Source organism: Terrapene carolina, unplaced genomic scaffold (assembly GCF_002925995.2).
Source record: "Terrapene carolina triunguis isolate 2854851 unplaced genomic scaffold, T_m_triunguis-2.0 Scaffold89, whole genome shotgun sequence".
Taxonomy (NCBI): domain Eukaryota; kingdom Metazoa; phylum Chordata; order Testudines; family Emydidae; genus Terrapene; species Terrapene triunguis.
Window position 1 is genome coordinate 8,393,038 of NW_020664440.1, and position 25,823 is coordinate 8,418,860.

Genomic DNA, 25,823 nt, shown 5'->3' on the forward strand with positions numbered 1-25,823 from the left:
AAAAAAAAAAAAAAAAAGGACCTTTTCCCCTTTTCTCCCTCCCTCCCCCCAAAAAAGACAAAGGCTCACACAGACACATTGGGATATATATGTACAACATAATAAACCCCACCCTAAAGAAGCAACTGTATATCCAAAGGGATACAGAATCAGAACTGTAAAAATCATAGTGAAGTTTGCTTGATGTAAAGCCTGAGATTTTCAGTTGGTTCTTCTGCAAGGCTGTGACACCTGCCAGATATGTTAAAATCTAATTTTTATTTCTTTTTCTCTTTTTCTTTCTTTATTTTGCTACAGTCTTTAGACTAAGCATGCAAGACATACAACTAAGTGCAACTGAGTGAAATGTATTTTTTATTTACTCATTCCCTAACAGTTTGAACTGAGGTATGCGTACTAACAGTTTCTCATGCTGTTATCTTTACTCATGTCTAGCTACACATGCTGAGAATGAACTAATCTACCAGATTTTTATCCTCTTTTGAATACCGAACTAACCAGCGAACCACTCAGTTTAGAAGCACAGGGACCACTTCTCATGATCCCCATCTGGCTACTGCCGGCACATCATGAAGCTGCCTGGATATAATTAAAAAAAAAAAAAAAAAGTTTCAAATGACCACAGACTGCCCTTTTTTTCCCTCCTTTTCTTTTCTCTCTTTTAAAAACAGAATGCAGAGTTGAGCTTCAGAAAAGTAACTGCCAATAAAATTTCTTGTACCAAAGCTTATGTGTGGACAGGAGTGTTATTTCCTTATGAAAAATGCTGATCAAAAACTAAACAAAACTCAGCAAATGTGCCAAGGTAAACCAAAATTAAAGCAGTCGTTTTAGCACAATCCTTAAACAAAAGTGGCATACAATCTGTAAAAACAAAGACCCCAAAAATATTTTTTTTTTTTTAATTCTAGGAATACTATTATGTGGTCCAGTAAAATTGTGGGAGCTTTTCTGTTCTCTTTTGTATTTTATTAAACTGTCTCCTTTATTTGATACTCCAATTTTCTGCAAAATAACTGCACTTGCTTTCTCCAGCTCCCTTCTTATGGCTCCCCCGTAACACTGTTTCCTAGTTTTAGTCTCAAAAGCTCTTCTCGATTTCTCTTTACAGAATTTCGGTTTGGTCGCTGTAAAGGAATACGAATAAAAAGTAACTTTGGTTCAGTCATCTGCTTGGCCATCTAAATTTACTAGAATAAAGGAGCAGTTTCCCTCTCAGGTTAGCAATAGCCCATATCTTGTCATTTCCCTCTAAATTCTTCAACCTCCCTTGATCAACAATAAGAGGATATTTGGCTTCATAAGATAAAGCATATAATAGAGAACATAATTTACCTTTGTGTAATATCTTTGGTAATTTTAGGGGGGGAAAGGTACAAAGAAGAATATAAATTAAGCTCTGAAAGGCTTTTTTTGAAATAATAATTAAACAAAAAGCTACAGTCCTACATAAATAAATGAGTGACAGAAAAGTGGTTGCAGAATGAAAGCGTTTAGGTGTTTGGTGACTGAGGTGTACTGACCTGTAACAACAGCTTTCTGTATGTAATGTTTGCTTTGAAGAGCACTGCCAGTTTTACCAAACAAGCCCCAGTGCTATTTCCTTCCCTCCCATCCCACTGTTTACTGTTTTCTACTGTGAGGTTTTGATACTGGCTGGTGTAATATTGCATAATAATCTTAACTGCAGTACAGAATTTGCACAGTTGAAATTATTAACACTTTAGCATTAGTGGGCTCAGTCCTTATTAACTGCCATAACAAGTTCAATCTGAAATCTAATTTGTATTCGAACAGATTAATGCCACCAAGCAATCCTGAACTGATGTTTAACTGAGAAACATCGCCACGTATTACAACAGTTTAATGAAGTCATCTTTCCAACCACTATTCGCAAATGAAAAATAATAATAAATGTATAGGTACCCATCTTGGTAATCTTAGATATTCCAGAAAGATTTGTTGGCCCATTAAAACTCATGTTAAACAACTGAGAGCCTGCCACTGTAGTATTCATTCTCTAATGAAGTGAATTCTGTTGGTGCTGCATATGTTTCTTTGTGCTGTTCAATTTTGTGGCATTTGCTAATATTCACCCCATTGCTGCCAAAAAAATCAAAAACCAAAACCAAAAATAAAAAACCCCCTGCTTTGTGGAATGAATTTATGTTGCTTCCTACAGTATTTTTGTGTTCATCTGTCATTCATTCTCATTCTTACAGTACTTCTCTCTCTCTCTCTCTCTCTCTCTCTGTGTTGGACGACCCTTCGGCGTGTACAGTGCAGCATTTGGGACCTTTTCAAAAAAACAGACACCAAAATGGAATGTTTTCCATAGCTAAAGAAAACATGGTGGCATCTGAAGGAGACTGGAATGAATGACGGAAAAAACTACAAACAATTCAATGACATTCAGCTTCGTATAATAAAAACACCTATTAACATTCATCACAAAGTACAGAAAACATTAGGCCTTCAAAAGGCCCTGGGCCGAGATGTGGCCTGAGGTCAGAACTTAAAATGGTAGAGCAGAAGGGGTGGGGGGGGGGGGGGGAAATAAAAGCAATACATTAAAAAGTTTGGGATAATATTTCTTGTAACCCCTCGCCAGTACACATACACACACACACACACACGCGCGCGCACACACACATGCCTTCCCCATCCCAAATGGAAGCAAAAAAAAAAACAAAAAAAGGAGTAAAGGCAGTGATAACCAACATGCAGTACTGTGCAAATATGTTGTCCATTGGAATCCTTAAAATCTGGGCAAAGGCTTGATCTGCAGTTTAGATGTACATGCTCAGAGTTTGATGTCCTCAGTGTCCAAAATTGGCAGGACTGCAGTCCAAAACCTGCTGCTAAATGTGAGTAAGTGAATCAGTTTAGCAAATTTACAACACTGATGTTGACTGTAAGAGAGGAAAATCCCAAGTACCAAACAAGTCCATCCAATGCACAGAGTACAAATTCCTTTTTTCAACAAAAAGTAGAAAAATCAAAAATACTCCCAAATGGGATACTTGATGGCACTAAGAGTTAACATATTTCATAGTTGTCAAAGTGTACTGAAAATCCTCCAGACTGTACAATAATGGAGAGATTTCACAGCTAAATTTGACGTGTTTTTCCAATCTTCATTCTCAGGATAATGACGTCAGACATACTCATTCTATGTCCTCATTTACAGGTTCATCTTCATAATCTCTGTCATGATCAAAATCTGGACTGTGATTGGCTGTTGTCACTAAGGATAGCGGGCCTTCGTTTTCGTCTGGATCCAACGGTTCTTCTTTGACATGCACAGGGTGCCTAGGAAAATTAAAACAGTCAATCAGCAACTTCCCTGTTTAAAAATGACTTTGTCCTGCTGTGGCAATACTGACATTTTTGGGAGAAATTGAAGGCCTGATTTCCAGAGATGCTGAGCACTGCGCAGCCCTGATTAACTTCTACAGGAGTTGTGGGTGCTCAGCACGTATGAAATGCAGGCCCTGAACTTTTGGGTTTGCTGCTAAAGAAAAAAAACCACCAAAAAGTGTATGTCTCAGAATGTGCCTACAATTACTTAGCTTCAGTGGGAACATATCCTGGGAGGAGCACTTTCTTATATATGGTTTATTCACAGGATTTAGAGAATATACTCTCAACTGACGTATTAAGTTGATTAACACAATCTTCAGCTAAATAAGTGAAATAAGCATAGTAAAGCAAAATAGTGGTTTGTCAACCCACTGAGCTGGTGGAGGCTGGGCTAATCATGGCTTGCTGTGTGTTCTGCTTTTCTAGTTAACATGCAGAACCTGTGAGAGAACTCTCCAGAGGACGACCCCAAGCGAGGTTCTATCATTAATCAACTTCAAGCAAACACAGCAAAGAGACACCATGATACATGCTTTAAACTCCAAATTAATGCATATTTTTACAAACTGTCAATAAGGGAAGAAAAGCTCTGCCAGGAAACACAAACGGAGAGGAAAAGGCTCGCTCAACACAACAATATGATAAGAAAGCAAAGCCCTAACGAGAATAATAACACTGTCAGCTGTAAACAAGGCAGAACATGATCCTCAGCTCATGGTGGGCACAAGGATGCACTAAAGAGATGAGATCTGCCAAATTTCTCATTATAGAATAGCACATGAATAACCCGCAGGGGAATGTGGGTTGGTCATTCCAAACGGGTATGATAACAATTGAAAAATGTTGTTCGTAAATCGTATTTACAACAAACCCTTTACAAATACAAATTACTTTTTTTGTTCAGTAGCTTTTGATATGTAAAACAGCCATGTGAGTCAATACTGTCTTGTTGGTGGGACTTCATAGGAAAGTAGGATTTTATTGACATTATCAAGTATTAATAACGCGACACGCCAATGGAGACCCTGTTTGCTTCCTAAATAATTGATATTGCAGGCAATCCCTTAAAATAAAGTGTTAATGAGTTCAAGTCCCATTCTGTTTCTCGTTGAGTTGCTATCCACCTCCCACAGTCTGGGTTGTTCTCTAGCCAGCCTGATTTAACCCTTTCATGTAGGCTATGTAAAGAAAGACTTAATCATAAGTGCAAACATTCCTGGTTAAGAACTTTTTTCTTCTTACAAAGCATCAGGTTACAATAAAAGGTTTAAAATCATTACCCTTCACTTTATAATTCTGGCTAGATGGGAATGAAAATGCTTTCTGTTTCACTCGCCTGCACATAATACAGAAAAAAACATATTTTCAAACTAAGGATCCAATCCTCGTTTCTGAACTAGTGGTGAACACGATTGCCTATCTTGTAAACTCAGTTGTTGCGCATGGATGTGCAAGGAAAAGAGCCAATGCAGCAAGACAAGCGTGTAATAACAACGCCACCACCACCTACCTCTTATATAGTGCTTTGGATCAGTAGATCTTAACGTGCTTTAACCAAGGAGCTCAGTATCTTTATCCCCATTTTACAGATGGGGAAACTGAGGCACGGGGAGGCAAAGTGACTTGTCCTAGGTCACCTAGCCAGGACCATCTTTTTGCTTTGTGTTTGTACAGCACCTAGCACAATGGGGCCCTGTTTCATGACTAGGACTCAAAGATGCTACAGTAATATAAATAAAGATGAATAATGGTGGCAGATCTGGGAATGAAACCCAGGTCTCTTGAGTCCCAGTCCAATGCTTTATACACTAGCCCACAATGTGTATTCACATGTGTTACCAGAAGGCAGGACCCTTTGGGAGCCCCTGACTGGGCTGAATGAGAAAATTATGTTCTGCAGCCAGCAAACAAGCCAAAGAGAAACTTGTATATTTCAAGCTATGTGATATCTTTGCAGGCAAACCACCTAGTAAACATGTACTTCAAAAGTCATGATACTCTAGATATTGGTTTCAGTTTGAAACTGGATTAGGTTTGGAAGCATCCACCTGGCTGACTACACAGATTTCTAGTATCAGCTGTGAATGCCTTTCAATCCCACTTCAACTTCTTGAGTTGCAAAACTAACTAGATCAGTATGTGGGAATTAGCTACACCTTGCATCCCATCCTGTATAGGAACAGCAGGGAGAAATGATCCCATCACAGAGGCATATATTGAACACATTTATTTATTTTTTCAGTTTATGAAAATGTGCCATATCAGCATGTCTCTGGGGGCGTGTGCAATACATAGTGAAACACACATTAGCCACTGATCTCTGGACCTGGGTATAGGACAGGGATTGGCAACCTTTGGCATGTGACCCACCAGGGTAAGCCCCCTGGCGGGCCGGGCTGGTTTGTTTACCTGCCGCATCCGCAGGTTCGGCTGATCGCGACTCCCACTGGCCGCGGTTCGCCGTTCCAGGCCAATGGGGGCTGCGGGAACCCGCGGCCAGCACATCCCTCGTCCTGCGCCGCTTCCCGCAGCCCCCATTGGCCTGGAGCAGCGAACCACGGCCAGTGGGAGCTGCGATCGGCCAAACCTGCGGATGCAGCAGGTAAACCAACTGGCCTGGCCCGCCAGAGTGCTTAGCCTGGTGGGCCGTGGACCAAAGGTTGCCGATCCCTGGTATAGGATCTCCTAAAAGTAAACATATACTTCCACCACACCCAGGCAAACATCTATGAAAACAGATGGGCCTCACACTATGTCCTAAAATGTCAACACACTCATTATTTGACGGACCAGTGGGAAGCAAATCCCCCAGTTACTAGTGAAAATACCCCCACACACTGGCCCCTGATTTTTTTCTATTTAGGACCTCAGCAGAGCTCAGCTGTCACAAGGAGAGAGGTGGTTTTTCAGATAGTTTAGTTTTGACACAACCGTGGAAGAATAGAGAAATGCACATGGGAGAAGACTCAAAACAAGTTGTTAGGAATCAGGGCCTGATCCAGCAAAGCCCATAAGAAGTCTCACTGAAGTCAATGGGGATAATCACATGTTTAAAGTTAAGCATGTGCTAAGTGCTTTGTTGATTGGGACCTGAGACAACACACAAAGAGATCAATTATATTTCTAACTAGAATACACCAGTGTTATGATCATGCACTGGGCTTTTTCTGGGTGAGAATTTGAAAAAAAAAGAGCAAGTGATTTCTACATTCCTTTACACTGATGGCGGTAATATTGATTATTGTATTCATTTAAAAGTCTTGCTCATTGTGTTTTTGTCTTTGCTGCCATTTTGGTTTTAAATATTGTTTTTTGTTATTTGTGAAAAATGAATACAGGTCGTTCTTTCAAAAGTAAGGACACGTTGATGTTTTATGAACCTGAAGTGGTGATGGCGGGAGGGCTTCTTCCTCTGGTCGTGGAATTTCCCAGGCTATTGTTCACATGTTAAAGTGCCAGCACATCTAACCAGTCTATTAGGCTTATGCACTATCACCAAGCTCTAACAAAGATGTGTCAGCAGATAGGGTAGACACTGGCTGCACCTGTGTAATTGTTAAGTATCTCAAAAACAACAGTCCTTGTATATACTTGATCGGTCTCATTTCCAATCAGCATAATAGTTTCTTAGGCCAAATCTGGTTTAGTTTGTCCCCAGGGCATTAGATGCAGCAGAACTCATGCCGTTTTGCTTTGGAGATTTGGGGGTGGGAAGAGCTGGGGATGCCGATGCACGTTAATGCATAACTTGCCTACTGCGCTGTTGTGCTCTATGAGGTCAACCTGCATGCCACCACAGAAAAGGATCTAGGGTGTGGCCAGGTAGTTGGAGCCACAACTACACAGAAAAAGAGGTTGCACAAAAGCCATGGTGGCTGCTAAAGTCTTGTGGCTACAGTAATGGATGGTGGGTGACTATCTTTCCCCCTCTTCCTGGTTCCATGGATTTCCCCAGGATATGCCTTTCAATTTGTAGAAATGTTTGAAAATTTCATTAGGAAATCCAAGATCAGGCCAAACTCACCTGCTTTAATGCAAAACTGAAACACAATCCAGGTTTTTCCAAAAGGTTCTTGAACCTTTCCAAAGCAACCACAGGACAGCTCATGGTTTTGTTTTGAAAGCGTGTGAAACCGAGTGGTTTTGACTGAGTTTCACTTTGAGGTTTGGGTTTGTCCCCTGAAGTACTTTACAAAGCACTGGGGATGCAAAGCCAAGTGAATGGAAACCAGTGAAAAGGACTGAATGAGTCCAAGTAAGACAAAGCTAGAGAGAGTCCCAAAGCTCTAATATCATGCCTATATAGCCCACCTTCCCCCGGGTACTTAAGGTTGGGTAAATGTCAAAGGAGTGAAAGTCCAATTTGAAGGAATCATCTCCCCAAATTAGTATGTTTATCTGAACTATCCAAACTTCAAGCAGAAAACTTGCATGGAAAACAAACTAAAGCACAATCCAGCCCCTTGTGTGGTATTTTGGTGGTAGCAGCAAACTGGCATGTGAAAATGAAAACCCACTGATTATTATTCAAACACCTCAAAACTACCAGCTATGTTCAGTGTAAAGAGGTTAGTGTTCAGAGATGGGGAGATTTTTATAATTTTCCAAACCAGTTTGAATCCCTATTTAATACATCTCATAAATGGAATCTGTCTTTTTTGTTTAGTAGCAGAATTTTAACACATTTCATTTAACTGGAATGTCTAAGGCTTCAGAAGGGGTTAACAATAAATAACCTTACCGAACACAGATTTCCCTTCTTTTCACATTTGAGTAATTCTTTTGTTTGTCCACTCTGGGAACAGAGGACTTTTTAATAAAGCTGACTGTTGTTTAAAGCCACTGTGTTCTGGTGGTGCACACAGCATGGAATAGTTTGCTTTGTGGCTACCTTTGGAGCATATCAGGATGAAAGTGTTATGTCCCCAAGCTGTAATTATGTGACTACTTTCTAGTGTTTCAAAAAGGGGGGGGGGGAGAGTAGCAGTAGTTCAATGTGTCATAAAAAGGAAAGAAATGAATGGTAATGAGACTTCAGCTAAAGTGTTGTACTTGCTTAGTTGTCATGTTAACAAGGTCTTCTAAACCTTATGATAAAGTTTAAGGCTTGATTTATTCCAATATACTGGAACTGTTAAAAAACAATTTGCATTATGGCAGAGAAGCGTGTTTTGGAAAAGAATAGAGAATGTCATTATAAAGTGTACTTAATGGAAATAAGATATTGCAAAGAGTAACTGTCTATGACACTGATAGTCTGCACTGGAAATCTGATGTTGACATATAATTATATTTAGCAAACAGTGTAAACCCTGTGACGTTTGAACAGCATCCTGCTTCATGGCCTTTCAAAGTATTTCAAAACACTTGTTTAATGGGAAAGCCCACAAGCTGCTATCAGGGCATACACCTTGCTGCATTTTTACTTATACAAAAGGAAATATTCAGTACGGAACACACAGTATCCATTTGAGAATATGGAATCATTCAGGAAACAATCATTTTCATATTACAACACAAAAAGGGTTTTTCTGGTGGATGATGACAGTGAGAATCTTTCTCTCTCGTATTTCTGAGGTGCCTCTCACCTTGGTATCTAAGTACTAAATAAGGGGTACTAAATGCAGTAAAGGCCACAGCTATGCATATGGTTCTAGAAAATGTGCTACCCTGCTTTTCACTTACTGTTACACTTCCCGCCCCATACTCCCTTCAAAAACAATGAAATCTTAGGTGAAAGAAGAAATACATGAACTGAACTAGCCCTGAGCCTTAAAAAAAACAAACCATGGATGAAAGGAAATTTATAAACATTCATTTCTGTATGTTAGTCCAGGATTCTTGAAAAAAATTCCATCTCCTCCTCCTCCTCCACTAAAACCCTACGTGGGCATGGGCAGAGTATAACCAATTGTGACTAAAACTGCCTGAAGAGGAATCCATTTGTGATAGCACTAACAGTGTGTCACGTAACGCTACTTTGGGAAAGATAATTAATACTGCACAAACAATCACTGTAAAAGCTAAACACATTATTCAAATGTTTTGAAGTAAATGGTAAAAGACAATGTTCAAATTAATTATGAATTAAAAATGAATGTTGCCATCTTTAAAGATTATTTTTCAAAGCACACTGTGCACGGATTTAAAACGCTGGCATATCAAAGTATCCGGAGCTTTAGCTTCCTGCCCCTTTTCCCGCTCCCCCACATCATATTATGCAGGTGGGAAACTTTTTTTCTCTCCATTAAATGCTAATTAGTTTCATAACTAATTACTATGATGGTATTAGGTTAATGTTTTTCTACTTTTTGATTCAGACCTACTTTTGTAAATCCCGTATTCAAATTACTTTGAAGTAAAAGGTTACAAATTACTTGGGTTTTGGGGACTTTTTTCTTTTAATTTGCGCTTTGGTAACTCAGTCAATGATTTTACAGTCTATTTTAATGAACCGCTGGATAAGAGCACTGTGTTTCATCTATGTTTACTCACAGAAGTAGTCAGCCGCTCCAAATAAACAGTTTTTAAAATTTGAGAACTACGTGACTTATAAACTCGGCTTTCCTTTCCAGCTGCCAATTATCCCGTATATAATTTGGGGGCGAGAGGAGAATTTACAGCTTTGCAAACTCACTCAGTCACCCATAAATACTGAACACGCCCACAGGGGCAGCACACCATTCCTAGCTTATCCTTTCCTGTACTAGCATTCTGCCCTGGTGCCATTTAGATTTAGCATGGACAGTAATCGCCCATTACTTCATGTGGTTATATAGGCACTCGTTATATTGCCGTCTGTTGTTATAATGCTCCTATTAATTTTCCATTTGATATTTTAAGAGCAATCTATAAATCATGCATACCTTCACATGTGCCATCATTAATGCCGAGCAATACTGTTGTTTGCTGATTATTACTACAAACCAGCTAAACAAACTCATTCCCCCAGCTCCGCCCCGCCAAGCATGTTTACTGGGTAGTCTGAAGTAGAAACAAACAAAAACTTTTCATAAAGTTGCCTAAGAGTGTTTTTGTAGCTCTGTGGTCTGGGATCGAACGAAGAGAATGGCAAGTGAGTTAAGAATTTTATAGCTGTGTGCACTTGTCAGACTGGATTGAGTTGATTGGTTTTATGTGGAAGTTGGTAAATGACCCTTTTAGATTCTAATCAACCTAAATATTTTCAGAAGCTCAGACTTTTCCTTTTGCTGCCCAGGATTGGAACTTCAGACACAATCTTTGAAGAATATCACCGTTACATATTAGCAGACCCCTAAACAAACACACACGTATATGCTCTACTTACATTGCTTGCATAGGGGAACGTCCTGGACTACTGTCACTCTCATTACTGTTCGTATGCTCCATTGCACCATTAAGATCTTCCCTCATAGCATTGGCTAAATTGCCCAGAGTGGGGTTTCCCATGGAAGCAGTAGTGTATAGAGGTATACTATTATCAGCCATTGAAGCCTGCCAAGGACACAGAAAAAGTGTATGAAGAAGCATGTCTCACATTTTTATACACGGCACAACACAATCACATGTTCAAAAAACACTCTTCTCATTTACATGAGTTACAACTGCTGGGTTTAAAAATGTGTTTTCAAAAAGGTCGTGCACTGACTCCACCAGGGGAAATGTCACACGATTTGCATGAGCATTTAGGAGTTCAAAATGGAATGGACTGTTGGCGCACGAGAGGGGACAGTTCCTGCTATTCCCCATTTGGATATTACAACTCATGGAAAAAGCAAATTTACCTTTTCTACTTTCATGATAGCCTCAAAAATAATAGTGTTTCTTAAAAAAAAAAAAAGTTAAAAAAGCAATTAGAGCAAATTCACTTGATTGAGAATTCCTTTCTACCAGAGCACAAAACTGTCATGACATGACTGAGAAGTGATGTGTGAGCGGTTACAGAGGGTTACATTTTTCTCTTAGTTATGCCAGCGCAAATCCAGAGGAACATCACTGAAGCCAACTGAGTTACTCTAGATGTACACCAACATAACTGAAGTATGAACTCGTCCCTATAATATTTGCTGTGTTACTTTAGCATTGGTGAGAGAAATCTAACATTTAACAAGGCAGGGTAAATTAGGATGGCGTTTTCTATTTTTTAAATGCTCTGATAACCCTGATATTATCTTAGATATTGTAGATTTGATCCCATTCAGACATGATTCTATTTCTGATAAGTACTGTAATAGGCATGTTTTAGTCATCTTCTAAATGTAGGTCTTTGTAGAAAGGGAATAAACAGTTAAACCTTTTCCTTCGTATTCCAGATTTACTGGTTGCTAGTATTTATTCTATGCTCATGTTTGATCATTTTGACAGGGCTGTCCTATGATCAGCGAGTCAGGCTTGCAGCATGTTAAAACCTCTTCTGGGCCAGCACAATCCCATCATGTAGTGATGGGAATATAGCAACGTCAAGTCCTGACGTGAGAGGAGTTCGTTTGCTGGTCCGGGGGGGGGGGGGGGGTAGGGGTGTCTAAAAGGAAGCAACCCTTTGAAACCAAAAGACCATTTTACCCATCTGTGAACCAACGTCCATGGCTTTCTGAGACGTACCAGCACGGAAAGCCACAGATGCTGGCTCTGCAGTGGTCAACCTAATTCAGGGGAAAGGTCAGCCTCCTGCTACAGTCAAGCAAAAAGAATCCATCAGCACCACGGCTGCACGAGGCAAGACAGCCCAGGGGAGGGTAGTTCATGCAAATGAGCTTCCCACCTGGTGCTCTCTGCTGTTGCTGATTCTTGGGATGTTCCTCACTTGCTGCCATTATTGCTGTTCGAGCACAAATGTGCAAGAGGGAACGACCCAGCTACGAGCACAACCTCCCTTTTAATTCTCTCCCAGGCTGACCTCTCTAAACATCTGATCGCATGTGATCCTAAAAGCTACTCTGACAAAGAGGATTATTTTTATCTTTTTGATTCAACATGCAGCAAACTAATTTTGATTAAGGGAATGTAAAGATTGGCTCACATTTCCTGCAGTTTGCAAAATAATAAGGCACGCTCTTCCCCCATAGAGATAACTTGTAATTGCAATAAAGCAATTTATTTAGGAAGAGGTGGGACAGAAGAAGCACCTGATATAATTGTTTCTTGCAAACCACAATTCGGCAAATGGCCTGATTCTCTGCATAAGCAGGGAGCGATGGGTAGTTCGGAAGTGCAGGTCAGACTCGTTATCCAGAAACACTAGTAGTTTCTTGAACTCCTTTAGCTGGGAGGTCAGGCTGTGGACCTCTGAAGATGAGACTTTTCGCAGATTACTGGTGTTGCCTGGTTTTATCCATGATGGAAAAACACACTCTATTTGTGCTCAGAATATTGGTGCTTCTGGTCCCAGGTGGAGGCAGAAAGGGCAGAGGCACATCAACATTTTAAAATAACCCAGCAATGCTAACTGAACTGTTCAGAACCAGCCAGAAGGGTTAGGACCGCTTTCAGTGTTGGGAGAAGGTTTGGTCTGCCCTTACTTTATCCCTCAGTGCTGCTCACACTGGAGGTGAAAAGGGAGCAAACCCCACAGTTAACGAGTGGGGATGTTAATGTTTACCACATTACACAGGACAGACTCATTAGTCCTCTGTGCCTCATACCCTGCTCTACTCGTTCACACAGGAGCTTACACCACCAGGTCTGCAAGGAGAGTGTAATGGCGGTTGCTTCACCTTTGCCTGGGGTAGAGCACAGATTTCAAGAGTGCTCTTTGCTTAATCGGGCAAAATAGAGTGGAAGCACTGGATCTTCTGGGAGACCAACCAACACTGTCAGAACAGGGAAAAATGCTTCTAGGTCTCCCCCAGGACGAGACCTGGAATCCTTATACCCTCCACGCACAGAGAGGGGAAGAGAAAGGTGCTTCTTCTCCCTGACCATGAGGGAAAGCAGATATCAGAAATGTCAGAGGTGTGTGGGTGCAGCTGAGGAGGGAGAGAAAAAAATCCTGGAGAGAAAAAAAATCCTGACTTTTTTTTGAGGCACATAACTTTGAATTTTCTGTAGGCCTCAAAACAGGAACCCACCAAATTTGTGAGTGCAGACAACAGACAGGTCTGTGCACATGCTACAGGATATGCCCAAAACCATAGGGGGCACACTTCTAGTCAATAATTGACAAGTTGACTCAACATGTCCACAGACAGGAAAATTGTATCAGAGACTAGGAAGTGTATTATACAAACCAAGTCATTTGACACGTTAGTTATCTTATGCATCAAATAGTATGTTATGCCAATTTTTTTTTCTTTTTTTGCGAATGCTCCGAGTCCTTTTGAACAGTAGAGGACATGCCACAATTTTTGCAGAAGACCATGAGATGTACGTTTTTTGCTAGTAGTTAGAAACTGTTTGACAATAGGGGGGAGGTATCAGAGGGGTAGCCGTGTTAGTGTTACTCTGGATCTGTAAAAAGCAACACTACATGCATCTGATGAAGTGGGTATTCACCCACGAAAGCTTATGCTCCAATACATCTGTTAGTCTATAAGGTGCCACAGGACTCTTTGCTGCTTTTTAATAGGGGGGAAGGAGCCTGCTGGTATATTTTAACCCTAATAGAACCTTGTATTTAATTAGCACAAAGTTATCTTGTGACCCTGTTTATTGACAAGACTCAAAAGCTTTAGCAAAATCTGCCCATATTCTCATCTGAATCGAGTTTTTTATCTAGTGTTACTGGAGAACACAAACACACGTTACTCCCTAGAAAAAACCTGAAAATGAAAATAGTTTTGAGGGTATCACAAAAGACAAGAATGGAAGAAGATGTAAACAACAACAACACATGTTTTAGAAAGAAGACATGAACAGTTCTGTATGATAAGCATATTAATTGAAATTAGTCACATAGTTAACAGAATCTGAAGGAATGCAGGATCATTTCATTTTTGCCTTTCAGCCTCATGAATGTAAAATGTGCTTGTAATCTTAACACTATTCAACAGACAAAGCAGTCTTTAAAAATCACACTTCACAAGGCTCACGGGAAAATAAGTTACTAATGAACGGTATTTACAGTTGCTTCCTTTAAACATGCTTTCATTTGCTTTTCAGAAGTTACTGCATTAACTGAAATAATTAGGAGAAATGCACAGTGTCACTTCTCTCCTATTAATCTGTTTTCTTGTTTTTAAAAATAAATAAATTGCTTAGATTGCAAAGCTAGTAAATCTTCCACAACATTTAATTGCCCAAACACCACATTAAATCCACTGCACTGAGTTTAACCTTTGATGAACATCTTGGGAAGGTTCTCTATGGATGTTTGGGGCTCCATCCAGAAATTAGCTACTGCATGTGAGGATCTCATGGCAAGATTAAGGCCTTTGTAGTGATTGGGGAAAACAGTGTGGAAAGGTGTGAAAACACATAGTAATTAGTAGGCAAAATACCAAAATGCTTGTCACTTATGTCAGTGGTTCTTATAGTGAATACTGACTTCACCGGGGACATTTGAACCGGACACCAATAATTTTATTAGAAATTTGCACAGAGAAAGAATGAGGAAAACATGTATTTCTTTTGTATAAAACACAAAAGATGTTTCAGATACAGACACAAATTTATATTGTGAACATATATTTATATACATATATATTGCACATCATTCCGGTATTGTGAAATATCTAAATATTCTTTATCATTTCTGACATCTCTCTTCTTCTTTACAAAGTGAACTACACGTTTGTTATTTAACAACAACAGAAAAATATGAAAAAATAGTCCGTAAAAGAAGGTGGGGAGGGGGAAGAAATGATCTGCTTTCCCTTTAAAGCCATGAACAATAGAAGGTCATGTGATACAGTATCCTATCATTCAGCACATTAATAGCTGTGCTAGAGTAATTACACTTGTGGTATTTTTGCCTCAAGTGAAATTCTGAAATAAGAGGATGGAAATTATGATACTGCTGATAAATATTAATAAGTGAACTTTTAATTTTTTTGCCACAATATTCAAAATGCTAAGCATCTAGCTAATGCTGAAGCAGCCTGATATGTGTTTGCCTCCAGGGACTATGATGCTTTATGCACTTAAGAAAAAAGTTTAACGGAATTAAAATTTAATATCTAATTAGAGCAAGGCTAATATATTTTGAAATGAGTGGGGAAGACACATGCCTCTGTTGCATATTTGCTACAGCCATTAATCTTACCTGTAAAGCAGCATTGAGAGGTGTGCAGTAGGTGTGGCTGGTCTGTATGTTTTTAATAAGAGAAGGGTTACTGCATAAGAAAAACATAAAAAGTAGAGTTAAGTGCAAACTACTCATCTTAGTGTGTTTCCATCATGTTATGTTTCCTCCCACACCAGAAAACTACAAACTGTGTTGTTTGCTATAAAAGTTCTCTTCTGTTTTTTAAAAACTTTTATGTTTTAGTTGTATGGCTACCATATTTGCATTTGCCTTTATTAAATATGGAAGACCATTATTTAAATCTCTAACAGCTACAGCATCTCGTATTCTAATGCCCTGTTGAAATATTATATATTAGCATTTGTTTTCTACAGAAATCCAACAGAATTTTTCCAAAGTTCTTCCTATCCAAAAGTAAGTTACTACATAAAGGTCCATAATAAGGAGATCACCATTAAAAGCATTATGGACTCTTAACTCGTACACTGACTGACTTATGTAGTAGCTGACATCACTGGCATCCATAGCTGCATAGTAGAATTTTGATAAGTAGGAACTTCAGAATTCTTGCTTTCAGAGTTGTATTGTTTCCTGCTGGACAAATCTCCGACAGCACAGTAGAGTGCTTGGCTATCCGATAGCCCAAAGCATTTTTGTTGTGGGTGATGGAGGGGAGGTGGAACGGCAGATATTGTGGCACTAGAACCAAGTGGTAGGGAACATGAAAGATGCCACTCTGAGTCAGGGGAGCACTCATAAAAAAGTATCCCACTGTGGTTCTTTGAACCATTACTTTAGAATACCACAGTACCTTTGTAGCCAAGGTTTGTAAAAGGGGCCTGATTTAAAGATCGTGCTGAGAACTCACCCCGTCTCGGCTGGACACCCAAAACCCACACACCCAAGATCACTTTTGAAAAATCTTGCTGAAAGTACAAGCCAGGGAAGGTCCAGGGCAGACAACCCCAAATGTACATCATCCACAATACAATTTTGTTTCTGTTTTGAAACAGAACACAATGATAACTGTCTTAAACTGACCATCCTTGAGACCAGCAAAAATCAGTTGCCCTAGACAGGTGGTCTTCAACTAAAGGGGAAACAAAATTGCCTTGGGAACCTTCGGGATATTTTTAAGTGATCATTTTAGAAAGAGGGTGGTTTGTTGTTTGTAATCTTTACTACAGGTCCAACTGTAGTAATCATTGTCAGAATGCTTTGGGGGCATTTCAGTTATTTATTTGAGGAATATCGACTTGTATTTCTGGGCTAAGAATTGTGAAGCAAAGCATATAACTGAATCTAACAGAAAATAATCCAAATCTAGTTCGCCTACAAACCTTCTTGATAATCAACTTTACAGTATTTCTGCTCTAGGAGCAGTACCTTTTAGTCTACATTGCATTATAAACAAAATTACAACACATGTCAAAGAAGCATTATCCTAGGCATTTGCATTATTAGGGCAGGAACAAGCGCAACACATATATAAACCCACAACATTTAGTTTCTTTTACAGCAAAGGTGAGGTCACGGTTTCATGAAATGCAAGTCTACATGAGATGGGTAGATCATGCAAAGCAAAGCAACAGCAGAAAAAAAAATAAAAGCAAGTAAAAGCTCTTACTGTGCAACAAGCTCGCCAAAGTTTTCATCAGGGCAGAATTTTCGAGGACGGCCTCGTTGAATATGACGGCCACGTTTAAACTCTTCATCATCAACAGTCCAAAAGGACCCAAACTCATCCTCTACTCTGATAAAGCACTTATGCAGGGAGAGGTTGGTGCGAATGGCACCCTGGGACAAGAGCAGCAGCAAAGGAGATGAAGTGGAAACAAAGGGACACGGGATCGGGGACAGAACAGACATCAAATACAGGGAAAAGGAAAAAGAAAATAAAATGCAATAAGCATAAGCAAATGGTTTGTGAGGGTTAATATGCATTGCCACCTAAAAGCTACTAGCATGTGATGCAACAAACACCAAGCAAGCAGGGGCAAGGGTACTGGTGGGCATACAAACAGTAGTGATGAGATGCTTTTCTTTGTTTCCCTTAACTGAAACAATGTGAAACCACCTGTGTTGGTCTAACACCATCTAGCAGCCAAAAGCCTCTACGTTAAACTGTAAGCATGATCCAAGCTAGGCTAAGAAGTTCAAACATGGTGGACATACCCACTGATCTTTTGTGGCCTTCGTTTTTGGAACTCTAGTTCATCCACTGTCCATACTGCCCCTTTAACGTTTTCTACTCGCACAAAACACTTGTGAAGACTAAGATTATGACGCACTGCATTCTGCAGCAAGTATAAAAGAGAAAACATTCAAAAACTTTCTATGAGAAAACACTCATCATTGTCCAAGAACAGCAGCATAGTCAGCTCGACAGTCCTTATTTGCAAAGATAACTCCGTTCCCCGCCCCCAACCCTCACCCTCCTTCCCCCAACAAACCAGATCTTTACATGTTTAAGATCTTATTTTGCAAAGATAAAAATAAAATCTCAAACCCGAGATTAGGAATTCAAGTTATTTTGTCAATTATTCACGGTGGGAATGAGAACCTCCATCATTTTATGTACACACATCAGGTAACAGCATATTTCATATACAGTTAGAGTAACATTTCTAAGATACTTTCAAAACAAGTACACAGTTTGTAATGGAAACTTATCCACTCCTGGAAAAAGAAAACAGTTTAAAAGACCAGAGAAAGAATTTCATGTAATTACAGAGGGCTCAATTTGGCAAAGAGGCATTGGAGCTGGGGTTTCTGTGGTTTCCCACAGCTGGACTAATGTGAATCAGGTGCTGAACCTCTTTTCACACCAAATAGCACCCTAGTGAACACCACAGTGCACCAAGTCATGTCTTCCACTGCATGCTCATATATGGAAGTTGGCTCTCATTTCTGGCAGGCTACTGTACTGATTGAACTGAGCTTCTGCCAAGTACATGCATGAGGAGGGCTCTCAAAACAAAGTGATAATCTCCCCACATGTAGAGACACATGTTTTTTTTCTTATGGTTCCTAGGCTCCTTTATTGGGCATTCCCAAGCTAAGGTTTCTGATGGTCAGACCCAATTCTGTTGGATGTAATCCAGTGCTTCTGCAGGATGGAATCAGCAGATCCCTTACATCCTCTGACTTTGGCCTAAGCCTAACACAGTAAGACACTTCTCATACAAACACAATCAATTGTGTCTTTTATGTCTTTGCTCTACCTGAAAAGGCACTGAATACCTTGTTAGTTAGCAAGTGTGTGCCACCCCCAGTTTTGTGAGCAACTACACAGCGGTAAAGCCACTCAGATTTGTAATGAAGCCTGTTCTCTAGTGCCTCTGCATTGCCACTGAAAGAGGATCAGTGACCAGAAGAAGGGGACCGGGCCATTTGCTGGAAACATGCAGGCAAACAAACTACATCCATCAGCCTTGGCATCACTGATCTAGTCAATCTGGTTGACTTGTTAGCAGGCGCAATGCCAAACACATAGGCATGAATCTAGGCAACCAGGAGACTAAACACATTGTTTACGAACATCAGGTCTGGATGATGAAAGGAGTTCTAATCAGGAATGTCTAAATCACTGCGCAAACAAAGGTTATGCAGAGTGCATTTGTCATGTAAATTAAGAGGCAGTGTGTGCGCATCTGTGAGGGGAGGGCTGGGAGCCTTTTGTTACTTTTGCAGGCAGTTTCTCTGTGTAGTTAGCATCTCCCCATAACCTATCCACTCATAATAGCAACGATTCAGCATATGGACTCTCTTCTTAACAGGTCAGCACAATGTGAATATGGCCTTACATACTCGATCCCGTGCTTAGGGGGCATGTCACATTTCTGCAGTACTAAGTCCACATACTTCTTAAGCTTCTCTACTTTGTCACCAGGCTGATCTGTTTGTGAGCTGGTGGGGAAATCAGTGTTGAGTGACTTTTTCCTCTGGACAAGGCAGGGGATGCTGCTGAATCTCTGAGAAAGTCACAATATTTGTTTGGGATCTGACATTTTGCACCCTCCCCATTTCACAATGTGTGAAACGTTGGGCACAATGGCTCTTTTCGACATTGAAAACACGTGAAAATGGACATTTTTCTCATGCATTTCAATAGAAACCGGGCTGACTACATCTGCACTCAGTCAGACCCCTGCTCCTGCACTGGGATCAGCTAACAGAGTCCTCCTGATTGGCAGAGTGGCCTGCTAGGGGAACCTGACACAGGACAGGGGTTTAAATCCGTGTAACCCAAACGAAGTTTCCAGTGCAAATGGGAACATTTTCAAGTTTGTAACAGAATATAAAATAATAATGATAGATTTTGGATCAGTTTTGCAAATGGTTACAAATATTCCACACAGTGAAAAGCAATACTGTAGCCTCATGAGGCAATTGATGGAATGCAGACAGAAAAATTCAGAAAAATGGATGCTTTGACTTTGTAAACAGCCTCTGTATAAAAAATTGAACAGAATTATCCGCATTCTTCTTTAAATATGCCTAATGCTGTATAAATCATTTATGATCTGATCCTGCTCTAGTGAAGCCAATGGGAGTCCTGCCATTAACTTTTAGGAGGACTGGATCAGGCTTTGATTGAATATACTTACACAGATAAATCAAATATTTGTAAAGTATTTGGGGAAAGATGCCTTAGCTTTCCATGTTTATATCTGACCACCTGCTTAGTGAGTTTATAGAGGATCATTGTTTTTGGTTTTCCTGCTCCTGGATTCTTGCTAGCTAACGGTTTTATTTGAACAATACCCCCAACATTTCAAAGCCACACCTGCATCTTCTGCCTCCTGGCTGCAATTCAGTTGCAGCAGATTACTACTCCAAAAAACAACCAAGCAAACAGACATTGCCTCTGACCTGTCAGAACCAGTTCAGAATGTTCTTCTAGCGCTCTGCTTAACAGAAAAATTAGGCACTATTATTGTAAGATTATATATTTACCTCGTTAAAAAATATTTGTATGCAAGCCACTTTTTCAGAAAAAATTACCCTGAACATGCTTGAATGTACTAAATGAAAGGGTTTGTTATTTTAATAACTGCTCAGGCACTGCTGTGCCGCATTTGGTGAAGTGTTTCATTTAGAAGTTCTTTTTTCCTTTAAAAAAAAAAAAAAAAAAAGATCTCAGGTGTACCCACCCACTCCAGATCCTTATCCTACACTGTGGCCAGAGTGATATTTGAGCATTTACTGAAGATGGGCCTGAAGCACAAAAGCACAAATTCAGATTTATTCTGATTCTTCAGTCAGACCCTTGGGCCCATGAAGAACCCGAGCAGCTTTCACGTCAAACCAATCCTGGGCTGTGTTTTCAGCCACCTGCGGTCATTGAAGGCTGGCATTAATCTGAGCAGCCATCAGCATGAAGGCCCCAAATTACTTCAAGTGGACATCCATTTTGCCAGTAGTGATGGAACATACTACTGCTTTGTAAGAGCACGCACTTAACACCTACACAGTGTCAGGGGGGTCCCTGCTGCGCTCACGAGGATAAACGTCTCTCTGGGATGCACCTTTTCTCCTTTGTAGCTGTGGGACTCTCCAGTAAGACATCTCTCTGCCTCCTCTGCCATAGGCACCTCTTTTGTCATCAGGTTCCAGTATGCTGCATGAGCTGCAAGCATGACTCTCCCTGCCCGTGACTTTTGTGAGCCTCTAGAGCGGATCTTATATAATGCACAAAACCAGTTCCAAAAAGTGGTCACATTTACTAATGAGATGTCTAGCCAGGTGGCTGCCCCCATAGCTGCAGGCAAGAATCAAAGAGAATGCTTGCTAGAGCCCTTTCTCCTGCAGCTATGGAAAAGTTCCACTGGAGTCACTCAAGCAGCAGGAGACAAACATATCTTTTATAGGGCTGCCACAGCCACAGAAGATGGGGGGTGTTCGAGGTATGTGTGTGAAGAAGAATCTTGCTCAAAGGACTAACAGAAAACTGAAAACTAGAGCTTTGAAAAAGCAGGCTCTGGATAGTAGAACTCCGATGTAAAGAAGTGTTTTCATGTCTAGAACAGGTTGACTATAAGAAGGTTCCACTGTACATATGAATATAATGTATATATACAAACGTGTATACTTCATTTTAAAATCAGGAACACATTGGTTCTGTAATCTTTAAAGAAGTGTACACCACTGAAAGTGTTCTGAAACCAAACTGTTTTTCTACAGTAACATTGTCAAAATGCCCTTGAAAAGAACTTTAATTCAGGAAAATTCATTTCCTTTTTTAATACTTAGGAAGCTGCAGATGAAACACTGTTCAACTTATTCAACTAAGGTGCAGAAATCAAAGCACCAATCTCAGAGCGTTTCCTAGGTACAGATGACTGAGGTCTGAGAGGTGGTACTGAAATTTACAAATTTGCCCCAAGGCATTTGAATGAAAGGCAATGGAACACTGAGGAGCAAAAGCACACAAGTGAAATACAATAAACTTTCCAATGAACCACTGAAGCAGAAGACCTCTCTAACTCCATCCTTTGAAGGAACTGTCCTGAGTTTTAGAATAAGAAAGGCAAAGGGAGAAGAAATGAAAGAAAACAGCAGGTATAGGGGACATTTATCAGATCTGCTGGTATGCTGCTGCTTTGTTCAAGAACTACTGGGTTACCTGGACCAACAGAGACTACAAGGACCGAGATGTAATTTTTACTTCAGTGTAAGATCCTGTTATTTGATTCATCCAGTAGTAATCACACCAACTCTAGAGGCTACTGTGGATAAGTTGCTATGATAACAGCTCACACAAGGGAAAGGGGTAGCTGTGAAAATGGAAAATATATAAAAAAAACTAACTGAACAACAGAACCCTACTGTAAGAATTTAAGGCATCAAATTTTTAGTTTCTTGTGTCTGTTAGATTAAATGTTTTTTTCTTGGTTTGCTTCTTTAGCATTATGCCAAATTAACTTCTATTTGGTGTCATCATAAACCAGTGAAGGTTATAACAAGTTGGAATGTTAAATTAGTCAGGTACCAATTGACTGAGGAATAACTTGTCTATACATCCTTGGAAAAGATGGTTGTTGTGGTCACACAGCTAGAAAAATGAAGAGCTGTGTAACTAACAAGGCAAACTGTATATCCTGTACTGACACGATATCTTCACCCTTTTTCCCTACATGTTCCAGATGAAAAGCTAGACTTTCACTACTAGGAGAAATCACACAGATCAACTGGTGGCACAATCACAGGACATAAAAGCCAATAATGGGGATTCAATTAGTGGTTTTCAAAGGCAGAAGAATTTTTCTGCCAAATATCAAATTGTTCCTGCAGATAAGACACTCTGTGTGTGTCAAAACAGCCGATCTACATTTTAATGTCCATATGCCGTTACAATTTGTTATGTCATCAGCAATGTCTATTCTGTACATGTCAAATATCAAAGGCAAGAGGCATACATGGTGCAAACCTTACCTTCCATGTCGCTGCATTGCGTCTGAAGTAAGCAAACATTCGTGTGAACCAGTTGTAGATTTCATTTAGTGTTAGTTGCTTTTCTGGAGATTCGAGGATAGCCTTGTGAAGCAAATAAAATGCATGATGATTTATGACAAAACTCCCAGCAAACACACCTATACTTTTACCTTAACGGATTAAAAAAAAATGAGATTTGGAGCAAAAATCCAAAAGAGGGTTTCACAATGTGTTTTAAGATTAATGGCTGTATTTAACAGTTCAATGGCAAGATTCAGAATGGAATTATCTAATTGTTTTGAGTTTTTATTTCTGTTTCCTTACAGAAATATTAATTTATTAGTCATTCATAAAGCAGAATCAAAGAGAAATGCAAAACATTTCACTAGCTGATTAAAGCTCAGTAATTATTTAGAGCTCAGATTAATTCTAGGGATCAGAGATTACTGTAGCTTGTGATAATTGACTTGCCATCTTTAAACAGGCTCATTTTCACTGTTGTGTGAAATGAATTTCCTAATAATCACATCGTATTGTAATACTTAATCAAAAGCAATTATGTTATATATTGCAGTTCTCAAAACCCTTATAGGAAAGGTTTGAGCATGCCTGCATATTAAAGGGTTCTAAATCTATTTAATCTATAAGGTGGATGTATAGGGACAATTTTGGAGCGAAATGTGGTTTTCGAGAACAACTTACCTGCCTAATTAAAGATGCATACGTGAATGGTGGTCTAACCTCTGCGTTCTTATAAAATTCTTGGTTCTGAGCAAGATCTGCTAAATAAGAGCAATTGTTCTGTTAATATCAGAATCAAAGCTTCCTTTGCAATTTCCAAGAGAAAACAAATAATGGCCTTTGCCTTCGACAGTCATTTACCTGAAGAAATGGCCACATTGTATTTATTAGGGCACCGCCTCCTGATTGGTTCAACGTTGTGCATGCTGGTGGTAGTGATGACAGAAGGTCCCTGGATGACAGGAGTGATGGGTGTAGTTGGGGTGGTCGGAGTATGAGGTAAGCTCTGTGGAGAAGCCTCAGAGGCCGTCTTTGACAGTGTGACACTTGATACCAGATTCAGCTGTTGAGGGGGAGAGAAAAGAGGGTGAGGAAAACTTTATTAGAAATTGTATTTCTTGCAAATTAAGAATTATAAAAATCTTTTCCAGCTTTAATAGTGTTTGTGACCACTAAATGCAGAGAATGTATCTTAAATACTTGTTTAGCTGTAACACCTCCTTTAAAATCCACGACAGGAGGATGAATGTATAATTGTCTACATGATATATTAAAAAAAAAAAAATTGCAACCCAGTAAACAAAAGTGCTTGCTCTCAGGCTTTGAAGATTTAGGACAAAAATCCACAATTTTCAAACAACACCTCATCGTATATATTCATTTTAATATTTTATTTTCGTTCCACTGTTTTGCAATTTAAAACCTACACATCTCTTATTTACATGTTAATATTCTGCAACTGATCTGTTTTTGGATATTTCCTCAAAGACATCAGGTTTTAAATAAAGACAATGCTTTGTTAGGAATGCACTACGAAGAAATGGAAGATCAGTACAGCATTTGGGCTTTTTCCGTTCATCCATTTTAAACGCAAATCCCAGAATAGGTTAACTCCAGAATAATTTAATTAATCACACTGCATGAAATACTGCAGTCATTAAGCCCAGCAAAAAATGACACTGTTCTTTTCTCTCCTTGGTGTGGAATGCAATTGTGCTACCTGCAGAAACTTACAAGCATGTAATAAAATGACAGCTAGCCACAAGCAGGCTTTAAAATGTGACTTCCCCAAGAACGGATAGCCATATGTAACTGGTTTTAACATGCACTTCTATTTATTTCATCAGTGTGCACGTGTATCATGGACCCTTTCTTTGGGCACCATTCGAAACAAGATGCTTCATTGCAATGGGCCATTCTTGGCGAAGTACTTTAAATAAACAATAAGATCCCAAACTGCTCCATCAGAAAGGGGGCCTGAGAAAAGGGCTCCTTTCAGTACTTCCACATTACTTGCCTTGAAGCATTATTGTGAACAATATTCTGGGTGAAATGCTGGCGCCAGTGAAATCAATGGCAAAATCCCATTTATTTCAAAGGGGCCAGGATTTCACTCTATTTATTTGCAATTAATATTTTTTTGCCTGACATTAAACACTGCCAAATGAAGCTGAGGCATGCGCCTGGCATTGGCTGCTGTCAGAAGACAGGATATTGGGCTAGATGGACCTTTGGTCTGACCCAGTAGGGCCGTTCTTATGTTCTTATAAAGACATGCCCCAAAACATCCATAGGACTCATTATTATTGTTCTTGACATGAAAGTAACCAGATAAGAGCACTCACATTAGCATGTTTCAAACATTAGTAGCTACCAATAATTGCTCTCTTATTAAAAAAAATAAATAACAGAATTTGTCCAAAACAAACTTGGAGGGGAAAAAAGCTTTCTAATGTTATAGAACGGATATCAACACAATACGCCAATAACCCACAAGAAGGGTGCAAGTGAACAATACATAAACGGTTCCTGCTTCTCTGTTTTGAATGTGAAATACAAAACGCTCAAGGAAATGTTAGCCCCAACAGGATAACACAGTGAAGTGTTATGTAGCTGGGACTGCGTATACTGTCAGTTAAAGTACTGATCCAAAGAAATGAGTTTGGGAGAAGCAGATCTGCAAACACACCTCTCTTCATGCAGGTGCTTACAAGCTAGAAAGTCTCTTTTCAGAATGGAAAATATTTAACACTTCAAGGAAATGTAGGATTATGTGATCCTACCGGGGGGTGGGGGTGGAGGGGGGGTGAGAGGAGGAGACTAGAAAAGGCAATAAAAT

The 25,823-nt window shown here is 39.7% G+C and overlaps 1 protein-coding gene across 7 annotated transcripts in view; it reads right to left on the reverse strand.

Moving 5' to 3' along the window:
- Positions 1-2,406: 2,406 nt before the first annotated feature.
- FOXP1 (forkhead box P1) overlaps positions 2,407-25,823 on the reverse strand; it is a 220,319-nt gene continuing 196,902 nt past the window's right edge. For 4 of the 7 annotated variants that reach the window (XM_029911165.1, XM_029911166.1, XM_029911161.1 and 1 more), the window contains 7 exons: positions 23,846-24,047; positions 23,666-23,742; positions 22,964-23,065; positions 17,702-17,823; positions 15,545-15,614; positions 10,673-10,839; positions 2,407-3,312 (listed from right to left, as the gene is read on the reverse strand). In XM_029911165.1, coding sequence (XP_029767025.1) covers positions 3,168-3,312; positions 10,673-10,839; positions 15,545-15,614; positions 17,702-17,823; positions 22,964-23,065; positions 23,666-23,742; positions 23,846-24,047 — 885 coding nt within the window. In that variant the 3' untranslated portion in view covers positions 2,407-3,167. Of the gene's footprint in view, positions 3,313-10,672; positions 10,840-15,544; positions 15,615-17,701; positions 17,824-22,963; positions 23,066-23,665; positions 23,746-23,845; positions 24,048-25,823 lie in introns of all 7 variants that reach the window. The other 3 variants (XM_029911162.1, XM_029911160.1, XM_029911163.1) reach the window with 1 other exon arrangement.